We start from the raw sequence: 13,671 nt of genomic DNA, 5'->3' as shown, positions 1-13,671 counted from the left end.
GCTCGAACTCATGATTTGTGAGATCATGACCTGAGCCGAAGTTGGACTTTCAACCGACTGAGCCACCCAGGCGCCCCAAAGTTTTAACATTTTAAAGACACATTTTCAGGGGACCCTAAAATCTTTGGTTGGTAAGGCAAAAATTTCCTTCCCAAGTGTCCTCTTTGAAGTAGGATAATAATGAATAGAAAGCAGATGCTAAAGAAATGCTCTCATAAAAATCTGTCCTTCTGTAGGACCCAGCAGGAAGCTCTGATTCACAAGAGCAAAGCTATCCTCATAAAGCAAGACAGGAGAAAACTGCATCTCCAGCACCGTCCTGTGTTTGAATTTCTTTCTCAAGCTCTGTGGCTGATCTCCCCACCTAGTGTGCTGAGACGGTGATTTTTCACTGGAGTGCCCAGGTGGGCCTGGGGCAGTTGGAAACCAGCTGAATCCCTCTTCCTGCTCCCCACTAAACAATTGTCACTCTCTGTGTGGACCATGCAGAAGCCTTTCCCTTGAGATGCTTTTGACTTGTCTCTCAGTATTGCCCTACCCTCAGATATAAAAATGGAAAACAGTTGTATATGTTTTTTTACCTACTATGTATTTATCTAGTATAATTGATATTAAAGGGATTTTTAAAATGTCTGACCACATCTAAAACCAGTTTTCTACAGTTTTCTGTAGAACCTGGTGTAGATCATTTATTAATAGGGGAAACATTTTTTTGCCATACCTTTTTTTTTTTTTTTTTTTTTGGACAGAGAGTGCACTCAGGGGAAAGGAGGAGAGGGAGAATGAGAGAGAATATTAAACAGGCTCCACACTCAGCACAGAGCCCAACTCTGGGCTAGATCTCACCACCCTGGGATCATGACCTGAGTCGGAATCAAGTCAGACACTCAACTGACTGAGCCATTCAGGCGCCCCAGCATACATTTTTTTATACTTGTGTATATGGCAAGCATTTTCTGTTTGTTCAGAAATCAGAACCTCCTCCCCCTTTTAAGTAGGCATTAGAATAACTTAAACAACTCAATTTCCCCCCCCCCTTTTTTTACATTTTATGTTCTCAAGGCATTTTAAAACCTCATTTAACAGTTTACACAGCAGTGTGTCTTTAGCCCATGAGTCTTCCTGGCTGGTCAGGAGGGATTTGTTTAGTCACAGGCCTCATAATGAATGGGCCTGTGAACTGGTGAGGTGCACAGGGCCACTGAGCTACATTGCGCATCCTGGAATAATTTTGACAGTTTCTCCTGCTGCAGTTACTTTTTTATTTCTTTATTTTGAGAGAGAGGGCACACATACATGCTTGTGAGCAGTGGAGGGGCAGAGAGAGAGGATCCCAAGCAGGCTCATGCTGTCAGTTCAGAGTGGGGCTTGATCCCGTAAACTGTGAGATCATGACCTGAGCTGAAATCCAGAGTCAGACACCCAGGTGCCCTTGCAGTTACTTTCTAAGAGTATTTGCTCATACTTTTCTGACGTAGCATTTGTAGTTTTTACCCAAGTATGTCTGTCTTTTCTTTGAGGTTTCTTTGGTCACCTGCCAAAGCTTTGGAGCTTGGAAAGTTTTCCTGCCTTGCTTCTTGCACCTCCTCAGCCCAGACTTCAGTAAACATTTCGTTTTAAGTCTCTGTGCTTTGAGGGAGTCGGACAGGAAGGCTCCTTTCTGCCTCAGAAGGAGAGTGGTTTCTTAGGAGGACACAGAGGGCAAGCATTAGCTGGATACCAGTGTCACAAGCAGTGTGTGAACAGCACCCATGTTGTAGGTTACAGATACTTTTAATCCTTGTACAATATAGGAGGAAAGTTGCCACTATTGTTACTAGAAGTATAAATGTTCTGACTCAATACTAGAGAAAGCTTAATGGGGAAGATGCTCCTTTCCCTGGTCTTATTAACGAACTGCTGTCACATTTGTAATCCACTGCCACAGAATCTCACCCCTGGATTTTCTGTGCATAAATCCCAAAATGCAGACACTAAGCAAAATTCATACTGGAATGCAGAATTCTTCAGTTAAATTGAACTTAAGCAAACTATGAATTTGTTTATAAAAATCAGAATTCAGTGTGGTTCTAAGTGGCATCAATTTTCAGTTGATTAAAGTAGCAAATATACTTGTTTAGCTTTTAACTACATAGCTGTTTGAAAAATAGGTAATCAAATTGCTGCTTTTTAATGATGCAAAATGTAATTTTAAATTCTTTTCCAATCGTTTCTTTTCTCTCCTCTCCCCCCCCCCCCCGCCCCCACACCCCGATTCCTCTCAGCACTTCTTACCTAGGTGGAAGTGTGAGCAGCTGGTCAGACAGGGCATTCTGGAGCATGTGCTGTCCTGACGTTGGGCTGAGGTGCTGCCAGGCTTTTCCCCATGGTGTGAGGAAGAGCCAAGCCACGGAAAGTTCTACATGTCCTTCTCCACCTTCCCCTGTTTGGTTTTAAAAGTTACAGACATTCTTGAAGATAAACAGGAATATCTGGCTGAGGAGTATCCTTTTGTACAGGATTCTTCTTCCTCTTTGTAATAAGCTGTATCTATAATCCTAACATTCCTGTAGTTATTAAAGTGTGTTTTTTAACAATTTTTTAATGAAAGTAATGAAAATGAAATGTAATGCAAAAGTAATGAAAGTATTTGAATTTCTTAGTTTTTCCCCCAATAGTAATGATTATTTTCATTAATGAACATCTCTGATGTTGCCCACAGTATAGTATACTAAGTCATAAAACATAAAGTACAAATCCAAGAAAGGTAGTAATACCTTTCCTAAGTTACAAAACTTTGGCAAATTAATACAGTATTCACTTTAATACAATAAAATCCTTTTTTGTTGTTGTTGGAATCATGTATTACTCTAGTGATAATTTTTACTCCAAAAATGTCATTTAAGTACCAAAAGAAAACACTGTGGTTTTTAATGGTGGTCTATAGCAAAGCAAGTTATTTTATACAAATTAATATATCTTTTAAAACTATGCAACTTCTCCTTTTTTTTTTTTTTTTTTTTATGTTTTTTATTTATTTTTGAGACAGAGAATGAGCAGGGGAGGGGCAGAGAGAGAGGGAGACACAGAATCCACAGCAGGCTCCAGGCTCTGAGCTGTCAGCACAGAGCCCGACGCGGGGCTCGAACTCACAGACTGTGAGATCATGACCTGAGCTGAAGTTGGACACTTAACCGACTGAGCCACCCAGGCGCCCCAACTTCTCCTTTTAAAGAGCATTCCTTCAGGAGCACCTGACTAGCTCATTTGGAAGAGCATACAACTCTTGATTTCAGGTGTCGTGAGTTTGAGCCCCATGTTGGGTGAAGAGATTACTTAAATAAAAATAAAACTTAAAAAAAATAAGTGTCTGACTTCGGCTCAGGTCATGATCTCATGACCTTATGGTCTCATGTTCGTGAGTTTGAGCCCCACATTGAGCTCTCTGCTGTCAGTGTAGAGCCTGCTTTGGGTACTGTCTCCCAATCTCTCTCCCCATTCTCTGTTCACGTTTTCTCTCTCTCTCTCTCTCTCTCTCTCTCTCTCTCTCTCTCTCTCTCTCTCAAAAATAAATGAACATTATGAATGGATGAGTGAATGAGTGAATGAATGAAATGAAAACAATCAAGAGCATTTCCTCATGCAAGCACATGACATGTATTTACCACAGTCGGGTAATTATATGTATTTAGGTGGCTCTGCTTTGTTCTGGGGTTGGTCTAAAGCCAGAGTTCCAGTGCATGAAAAGCTTGCAAATTCTAAAGGAGATTTAATAATGCCAATATGATTTTTAAGTCCTTTTCTTTTTTTTCAACGTTTTTTATTTATTTTTGGGACAGAGAGAGACAGAGCATGAACGGGGGAGGGGCAGAGAGAGAGGGAGACACAGAATCGGAAACAGGCTCCAGGCTCCAAGCCATCAGCCCAGAGCCTGACGCGGGGCTCGAACTCACGGACCGCGAGATCGTGACCTGGCTGAAGTCGGACGCTTAACCGACTGCGCCACCCAGGCGCCCCTTTAAGTCCTTTTCAAAATGTGTTATATTTTTACATGAATACTGGAATCCTCAAAATTAGATGGTCATTTCAAACAATACTACTTTCAGATGATCCCTTTGGTTTAGAAACCCTGCACCTCTTTGTTTTGATCAAAATTCATATAGCTTTTCTTCAACTTATTAAAAAAAACTCTGCCTAAAATATAGTTTTATTTTTTAAATAACGAATATATTCCAGCTTGCAGAGACCTGGGGGAGCAGGTGTCACATACCAACGTTCCTTGTCATTTCCCTACAAATGCTGCCACCATTGGTGTCCCTATTCTCCCTCTCGCCAAACCTGCCAATTCTTCAATCTCAGCATTGAATTTATGTATTCCCATTCCATTGCTTGTGGCCCTTATTAGCATTTGAAGATCCCAAACTTGTCATCAGTCGTTCAAGGTAACTGCTGAGACTGATTCCTTTCATGGTGACTGGCTTCTTCAGTCAAAACAGTTTTATCTGGGTCCTGAGGATGTGGTTTGTATAGAAGTCTCACCTACTAAAGCCATATTTGTAAATAAAACATTAATAGATTAAAATCCCCTTGTTTTCTCTGTAGGATCCACTACAGAATGTTCTTGCGCATGTTTTATTTTTATTCCAATATATGAAGTTTATTGTCAAATTGGTTTCCATACAACACCCAGTGCTCATCCCAAAAGGTGCCCTCCTCAATACCCATCACCCACCCTCCCCTCCCTCCCACCCCTCATCAACCCTCAGTTTGTTCTCAGTTTTTAAGAGTCTCTTATGCTTTGGCTCTCTTCCACTCTAACCTTTTTTTTTTTTTTTTCCTTCCCCTCCCCCATGGGTTCCTGTTAAGTTTCTCAGGATCCACATAAGAGTGAAACCATATGGTCTCTGTCTTTCTCTGTATGGCTTATTTCACTTAGCATAAAACTCTCCAGTTCCATCCATGTTGCTACAAAGGGCCATATTTCATTCTTTCTCATTGCCACATAGTACTCCATTGTGTATATAAACCACAATGTCTTTATCCGTTCATCAGTTGATGGACATTTAGGCTCTTTCCATAATTTGGCTATTGTTGAGAGTGCTGCTGTAACATTGGGGTAGAAGAGCCCCTATGCATCAGTACTCCTGTATCCCTTGGGTAAATTCCTAGCAGTGCTATTGCTGGGTCATAGGGTAGGTCTATTTTTAATTTTCTGAGGAACCTCCACACTGTTTTCCAGTGTGGCTGCACCAATTTGCATTCCAAATTGGCTGCACCAATTTGCATTCCCACCAACAGTACAAGAGGGTTCCCATTTCTCCACCTCCTCTCCAGCATTTGTAGTCTCCTGATTTTTTCATTTTGGCCACTCTGACTGGCGTGAGGTGATATTCGAGTGTGGTTTTGATTTGTATTTCCCTGATGAGGAGCGACATTGAGCATCTTTTCACGTGCCTGTTGGCCATCTGGATGTCTTCTTTAGAGAAGTGTCTATTCATGTTTTCTGCCCATTTCTTCACTGGGTTATTTGTTTTTCGGGTGTGGAGTTTGGTGAGCTCTTTATAGATTTTGGATACTAGCCCTTTGTCCAATATGTCATTTGCAAATATCTTTTCCCATTCTGTTGGTTGCCTTTTAGTTTTGTTGATTGTTTCCTTTGCTGTGCAGAAGCTTTTTATCTTCATAGGTCGCAGTAGTTCATCTTTGCTTTTAATTCCCTTGCCTTTGGGTATGTGTCAAGTAAGAAATTGCTACGGCTGAGGTCACAGAGGTCTTTTCCTGCTTTCTCCTCTAGGATTTTGATGGTTTCCTGTCTCACATTCAGGTCCTTTATCCATTTTGAGTTTCTTTTTGTGAATGGTGTGAGAAAGTGGTCTAGTTTCAATCTTCTGCATGTTGCTGTCCAGTTCTCCCAGCACCATTTGTTAAAGAGACTGTCTTTTTTCCATTGGATGTTCTTTCCTGCTTTGTCAAAGATGAGTTGGCCATACGTTTGTGGGTCTAGTTCTGGGGTTTCTATTCTATTCCATTGGTCTATGCGTCTGTTTTTGTGCCAATACCATGCTGTCTTGATGATTACAGCTTTGTAGTAGAGGCTAAAGTCTGGGATTGTGATGCCTCCTGCTTTGGTCTTCTTCTTCAAAATTACTCTGGCTATTCGGGGCCTTTTGTGGTTCCATATGAATTTAGGATTCCTTGTTCTAGTTTCGAGAAGAATGCTGGTGCAATTTTGATCGGGACTGCATTGAATGTGTAGATAGCTTTGGGTAGTATTGACATTTTGACAATATTCTTCCAGTCCATGAGCACGGAATGTTTTTCCATTTCTTTATATCTTCTTCAATTACCTTCATAAGCTTTCTATAGTTTTCAGCCTATGGATCTTTTACATCTTTGGTTAGATTTATTCCTAGGTATTTCATGCTTCTTGGTGCAATTGTGAATGGGATCAATTTCTTTATTTGTCTTTCTGTTGCTTCATTATTAATGTATAAGAATGCAACTGATTTCCGTACATTGATTTTGTATCCTGCAACTTTGCTAAATTCATGTATCAGTTCTAGCAGACTTTTGGTGGAATCTATCGGGTTGTCCATGTATAATATCATGTCATCTGCAAAAAGTGAAAGCTTAACTTCATCTTTGCCAATTTTGATGCCTTTGATTTCCTTTTGTTGTCTGATTGCTGATGCTAGCACTTCCAACACTATGTTAAACAACAGCGGTGAGAGTGGACATCCCTGTCGTGCTCCTGATCTCAGGGAGAAAGCTCTCAGTTTTTCCCCACTGAGGATGATGTTAGTTGTGGGCTTTTCATAAATGGCTTTTATGATCTTTAAGTATGTTCCTTCTATCCCGACTTTCTCAAGGGTTTTTATTAAGAAAGGGTGCTGAATTTTGTCAAAGGCCTTTTCTGCATCGATTGACAGGATCATATGGCTCTTATCTTTTCTTTTATTAATGTGATGTATCACGTTGATTGATTTGTGAATGTTGAACCAGCCCTGCAGCCCAGGAATGAATCCCACTTGATCATGGTGAATAATTCTTTTTATATGCTGTTGAATTCGATTTGCTAGTATCTGATTGAGAATTTTTGCATCCATATTCATCAGGGATATTGGACTGTAGTTCTCTTTTTTTACTGGGTCTCTGTCTGGTTTAGGAAGTAAGTAATAGTTGCTTCATAGAACGAGTCTGGAAGTTTTCCTTCCCTTTCTATTTTTTGGAATAGCTTGAGAAGGATAGGTATTATTTCTGCTTTAAACGTCTGGTAGAACTCCCCTGGGAAGCCATCTGGTCCTGGACTCTAATTTGTTGGGAGATTTTTGATGACTGATTCAGTTTCTTCGCTGGTTATGGGTCTGTTCAAGGTTTCTATTTCCTCCTGATTGAGTTTTGGAAGCGTGTGGGTGTTTAGGAATTTGTCCATTTCTTCCAGGTTGTCCAGTTTGTTGGCATATAATTTTTCATAGTATTCCCTGATAATTGTTTGTATCTGTGAGGGATTGGTTGTAATAATTCCATTTTCATTCATGATTTTATCTATTTGGGTCATCTCCCTTTTCTTTTTGAGAATCCTGGCAAGAGGTTTCTCAATTTTGTTTATTTTTTCAAAAAACCAACTCTTGGTTTCATTGATCTGCTCTACAGTTTTTTAGATTCTATATTGCTTATTTCTGCTCTGATCTTTATTATTTCTCTTCTTCTGCTGGATTTAGGCTGTCTTTGCTGTTCTGCTTCTGTTTCTTTTAGGTGTGCTGTTAGATTTTGTATTTGGGATTTTCCTGTTTCATGAGATAGGCCTGGATTGTGATGTATTTTCCTCTCAGGACTGCCTTCGCTGCATCCCAAAGCATTTGGATTGTTGTATTTTCATTTTCATTTGTTTCCATATATTTTTTAATTTCTTCTCTAATTGCCTGGTTGACCCATTCATTCTTTAGTAGGGTGTTCTTTAAGCTCCATGCTTTTGGAGGTTTTCCAGACTTTTCCTGTGGTTGATTTCAAGCTTCATATCATTGTGGTCTGAAAGTATGCATGGTATGATCTCAATTCTTGTATACTTATGAAGGGCGGTTTTGTGATGCAGTATGTGATCTATCTTGGAGAATGTTCCATGTGCACTCGAGAAGAAAGTATATTCTGTTGCTTTGGGATGCAGAGTTCTAAATATATATCAAGTCCATCTGATCCAATGTATCATTCAGGGCCCTTGTTTCTTTATTGACTGTGTGTCTAGATGATCAATCCATTTCTGTAAGTGGAGTGTTAAAGTCGCCTGCAATTACCACATTCTTATCAATAAGGTTGCTTATGTTTGTGAGTAATTGTTTTATATATTTGGGGGCTCCTGTATTCGGCGCATAGACATTTATAATTGTTAGCTCTTCCTGATGGATAGATCCTGTGATTATTATATAATGCCCTTCTTCATCTCTTGTTACAGGCTTTAATTTAAAGTCTAGTTTGTCTGATATAAGTATGGCTACTCCAGCTTTCTTTTGACTTCCAGTGGCATGATAAATAGTTCTCCATCCCCTCACTCTCAATCTGAAGGTGTCCTCAGGTCTAAAATGAGTCTCTTGTAGACAGCAAATAGATGGGACTTGTTTTTTTTTATCCATTCTGATACCCTATGTCTTTTGGTTGGCACATTTAGTCCATTTACATTCAGTGTTATTATAGAAAGATATGGGTTTAGAGTCATTGTGATGTCCATAGGTTTCATGCTTGTAGTGATGTCTCTGGTACTTTGTCTCACAGGATCCCCCTTAGGATCTCTTGTAGGGCTGGTTTAGTGGTGATGAATTCCTTCAGTGTTTGTTTGGGAAGACCTTTATCTCTCCTTCTATTCTAAATGACAGACTTGCTGGGTAAAGGATTCTCGGCTGCATATTTTTTCTGTTCATCATATTGAAGATCTCCTGCCATTCCTTTCTGGCCTGCCAAGTTTCAGAAGAGAGATCAGTCACGAGTCTTATAGGTCTCCCTTTATATGTTAGAGCACGTTCATCTCTAGCTGCTTTCAGAGTTCTCTCTTTATCCTTGTATTTTGCCAGTTCCACTATGATATGTCATGCAGAAGATCGATTCAAGTTACGTCTGAAGGGAGTTCTCTGTGCCTCTTGGATTTCAATGCCTTTTTCCTTCCCCCGTTCAGGGAAGTTCTCAGCTATTATTTCTTCAAGTACACCTTCAGCACCTTTCCCTCTCTCTTCCTCCTCTGGAATACCAATTATGCGTATATTATTTCTCTTTAGTGCATCACTTAGTTCTCTAATTTTCCCCTCATACTCCTGGATTCTTTTTTATCTCTCTTTTTCTCAGCTTCTTCTTTTTCCATAATTGTATCTTCTAGTTCACCTATTCTCTCCCCTGCCTCTTCAATCCGAGCCGTAGTTGTCTCCATTTTATTTTGCAGCTCATCGATAGCATTTTTTACCTCCTCCTGGCTGTTCCTTAGTCCCTTGATCTCTGTAGCAAGAGATTCTCTGCTGTCCTTTATACTGTTTTCAAGCCCAGCGATTAATTTTATGACTATTATTCTAAACTCACTTTCTGTTATATTGTTTAAATCATTTTTGATCAGTTCATTAGCTGTTGTTATTTCCTGGACATTTTTTTGAGGGGAATTCTTCCGTTTCGTCATTTTGGATAGTCCCTGGAGTGGTGCGGGGCTGTGGGGCACTTCCCCTGTGCTGTCTTGAATAACGTGCATTGGTGGGTGGGACCGCAGTCAGAACTGATGTCTGCCCCCAGCCCACCACTGGGGCCACAGTCAGACTGGTGTGTGCCTTCTCTTACCCTCTCCTAGGGGTGGGATTCACTGTGGGGTGGCGTGGCCCATCTGGGCTACTTGTACACTGCCAGGCTTGTGGTGCTGGGGATCTGGCATATTAGCTGGGGTGGATCGGCAAGGTGCACAGGGGCGGGAGGGGCAGGTTCAGCTCGCTTTTCCTTCGGAGATCCGCTTCGGGAGGGGCCCTGCAGTACCGGGAGGGAGTCAGACCTGCCGGAGGGATGGATCTGCAGAAGCACAGCGTTTGGTGTTTGCGAGGTGCAAGCAAGTTCCCTGGCAGGAACTGGTTCCCTTTGGGATTTTGGCCAGGGGATGGTCAAGGGAGATGGAGCTGGCGAGCGCCTTTGTTCCCCGCCAAGCTGAGCTCTGTCATCCGGGGCTCAACTCTCCTTCCTGTTGTCCTCCAGCCCTCCTGTTCTCCGAGCAGAGCTGTTAGCTTATAACCTTCCAGATGTCAAGTCCCCCTTGCTGTCAGAACACACTCCGGCCCCTCCGCTTTTGCAAGCCAGACTTAGGGGCTCTGCTTGGCAGGCGGGCCGCCCCTCCCCCTCCCCGGCTCCCTCCCACCAGTCCGTGGAGCGCGCACCGCCTCGCCGCCCCTCCTACCCTCTTTCTTGGGCCTCTCGTCTGCACTTGGCTCCGGAGACTCCGTTCTGCTAGTCTTCTGGCGGTTTTCTGGGTTATTTAGGCAGGTGTAGGTGGAATCTAAGTGATCAGCAGGACGCGCGGTGAGCCCAGAATCCTCCTACACCACCATCTTCCCAGGATCTCCTCTGCACATGTTTTAGTTCTTGCTGCACCAATAAGAGATTTCACAATGGAAGGCAGTCCCCTCTGTACTGAGAAGTCTATGGCTGTGCAGCTTTCCAGGGGGATCTGTCTGTCCAGTACATCAGTTGCAACCATGCTTGGGTTCATAGGTTTTGGGTTATTTCTGCACCGCAGCTGTTTTAACAGTTTCCCATGGGTAGTCAAAGACCTGCTCTGAAGTCTACATCTTTATGGTGCTGGTACCTGCATGAAGTCCAGGGGTCCCCTGGAGGACAAGGAGGCCAAAAAGTCACACTTGCCCCTGCCCTGCCCCCAGCCACCCCACCGCCATTTTAATTTCTATTTTTTTTAATGTTTATTTTTGAGAGAGAGAGAGAGGGTGTGAGCAGGGGAGGGGCAGAGAGAGGGAGACACAGAATCTGAAGCAGGCTCCAGGCTCTGAGCTGACAACAGAGCTTGATGTGGGGCTCAAACTCATGGACCGCGAGATCATGACCTGAGCTGCAGTCAGACACTTAACCGAGCCACCCTGGTGCTCCTGAATTTCTTTTAAATAATCTCTTGCTGTATAGGGAGAAGGTAGGTCTCTGTATCTTATGTTGTTTCTGGTGATGTGCATTGTGTAGGCCCCAAGCTGGATTTCTCGGATATGTGTTTCCAAATCAACCTGGGCAGGTGGAGCTGATGGTCTATCAAAATTCTCAGTATATGTAATGTTTAATGACAATAATATGTATCATCTGGCTATTTGGGAAGGCAGAAAGGAAGGACACAGTGGATTTTGCCCATTTCCAATAGCAATGCCTGGTCTGGCTCTTGTCTGCTTGTGAATTTGTGAGGTGGCTACCAGTATCACCACTTGGAAGAGGGAAATAGAAACTGGGGCTAGAAGAGGAACTTTGTGCAAGTTCCCCCATACCCAGATTCACACTGACTAAAAAGTCACATGAAGCGGAGGGCACCTTCTGTTTTTTGATGAAATGTGAACAGTAGTGGCTGGAGAGGCACAGAGTGCTCCTATCTGGTAGTCTGTGGCCTTTCTCCATCCGGCCCCTGCACGAGCAGCCCAGTAATCTGAAAGAGGCATTCAAATTTGAAAGTCCAGATAACCCCAGCACCTGGCATATGCTGTATGTGCAGTTTCATTTTTACATGGGAAATGTTTCTGTCCAAAATTATATTCAAGAAACCAAGGTATAGAAAGACTTTACTTGGGATGTGAATTTGTATATTTTCATAGTAGACCTACTTAGGTCCATAGTCTGTCCTTTGCAGATTATTTTCATTATCAAAAGAATTTCAACCCATAATTTTTGTAGCCAGATCAGATTTTCACCTAAATCTCTATGGATAAACAATAAAGAAAAATTCCCTAGTAAGTGGGGTGGATGATGTTGCCATTTTAACTGTGGCTCTGTAGCCACTCCCTTGTATTCTACTCCCAGAGCACATGGAAGCATGCAGCCAGGTGAGCCCTGCAGTCCACACGGGTCTGCTGTGAGGATGCATGGCTGTGGAGTACATTGCTGTGTTGCCAGCCCAGCAGCATTCCCGAACTTAAACTATATGATGTATTTTTGTATTTAATTTCCAAAATAAAATAATAAGTATATTATTTACTTGAAATGAATGTATACTAGCTGGAAATTTGGAATTTGGGGGCTTTATTGATTTATATTGACTACCTTTCTATTTAGAATTGTGGTTAGATTTTTAAACATGTTTTTTTTTTAATAATTAAATCTTTTTTTTAAATTTACATCCAAATTAGTTAGCATATAGTGCACCAATGATTTCAGTATATTCCTTAGTACCCTTACCCATTTAGCCCATTTCCCCCTCCCACACCCCCTCCAGTAACCCTGTTTGTTCTCCATATTCATGAGACTCTTCTGTTTTGTCCCCCTCCCTGTTTTTATATTAGTTTTGTTTCCCTTCCCTTATGTTCATCTGTTTTCTCTTAAAGTCCTCATATGAGTGAAGTCATATGATATTTGTCTTTCTCTGACTAATTTCACTTAGCATAATACCCTCCAGTTCCATCCACATAGTTGCAAATGGTAAGATTTCATTCTGATTGCCGAGTAATACTCCATTGTGTGTATATATATATATATATGCCACATCTTCTTTATCCATTCATCCATCTATGGACATTTGGGCTCTTTCCATACTTTGGCTATTGTTCATAGTGCTGCTATAAACATGGGGGTGCATGTGTTGCTTGGAAACAGCACACCTATATCCCTTGGATAAATACCTAGTAGTGCAAATGCTGGGTCATAGGGTAGTTTTTTTAGTTTTTTGAGGAACCTCTGTACTGTTTTCCAGAGTGGCTGCACCAGCTTGTATTCCCATAAACATGTATTTTCTTATGCAGGTAATATACATGCAGCTAGGGAAAATAAGTTAAACAATGTAGGAAATGAAAGTCTGTTCCCCCTTCCCTAGCAGACACTGCCACCAATGTGCTCACTGCTAACTCATCTCACACAAAGTCCAATCCCATTTCTTTCTAAATGGTTTCCTAGTTATTGTCAATTTAGTCCTAATGTGAGTGGAGTCTTTTTTCTATTATATTTCCTAACTGGCTGCAGCTGAAACATGTAAAAAGCTGCAAATTATGATGACTTGGCCACATCCTAGTATTTATATAAACTCATTTTTTCATATTGATATTGTCCAGAACTTCCAGAAAAATGACCACTGCTAGCAACAAGTGGCAGCTTATCTTTTTCCTGACTTGGTTGGATGCCAGTCTTCTTTCTCAACTTTTCTATTCCATACTTGATGAAAAATACCAAAACCTGTGGCCTCTCTCAGTGCAACTTGAAGTCTCAAAATAAATTCAATGTTGTAATTAAAAATAAAACAATGGTTGGGGTGCCTGGGTGGCTCAGTCGGTTGAGTGCCAATTTCAGCTCAGGTCATGATCTCATGGTTTGTGAGTTCGAGCCCCGCATTGGGCTCTGTGCTGACAGCTTGGAGCCTGGAGCCTGCTTCGGATCCTGTGTCTCTCTCTCTCTCTCTCTCTTTGCTCCTCCCCCACTCATGCTCTCTCTCTTAAAAATAAAAAAACATTAAAAAAATTGTTTTAAATAAAAAAACAGTGGGGAAGA

General features: G+C 41.6%; 1 protein-coding gene and 1 pseudogene across 3 annotated transcripts in view; one reads left to right on the top strand and one right to left on the bottom strand.

Moving 5' to 3' along the window:
* Positions 1 to 2,837, top strand: part of GINS1 (GINS complex subunit 1) — a 28,757-nt gene extending 25,920 nt beyond the window's left edge. For 2 of the 3 annotated variants that reach the window (XM_086701523.1, XM_086701521.1), the window contains exon 7: positions 237 to 705. In XM_086701523.1, the coding sequence (XP_086557649.1) occupies positions 237 to 329 (93 nt within the window). In that variant the 3' untranslated portion in view covers positions 330 to 705. Of the gene's footprint in view, positions 1 to 236; positions 706 to 2,264 lie in introns of those variants that run through there. The other variant, XM_025932367.2, reaches the window with a different exon arrangement.
* A 1,279-nt stretch (positions 2,838 to 4,116) lies between these two features.
* LOC147582597 (PRELI domain containing protein 3B-like) lies at positions 4,117 to 10,778 on the bottom strand (annotated as a pseudogene).
* Between the last annotated feature and the right edge of the window lie 2,893 nt (positions 10,779 to 13,671).

The sequence above is a fragment of the Puma concolor genome, chromosome A3 (assembly GCF_028749965.1).
Source record: "Puma concolor isolate L17-30 chromosome A3, mPumCon1.1.hap2, whole genome shotgun sequence".
In the NCBI taxonomy this organism is placed as follows: Eukaryota; Metazoa; Chordata; class Mammalia; order Carnivora; family Felidae; genus Puma; species Puma concolor.
This window is presented reverse-complemented; position numbering and strand designations above follow the sequence as displayed.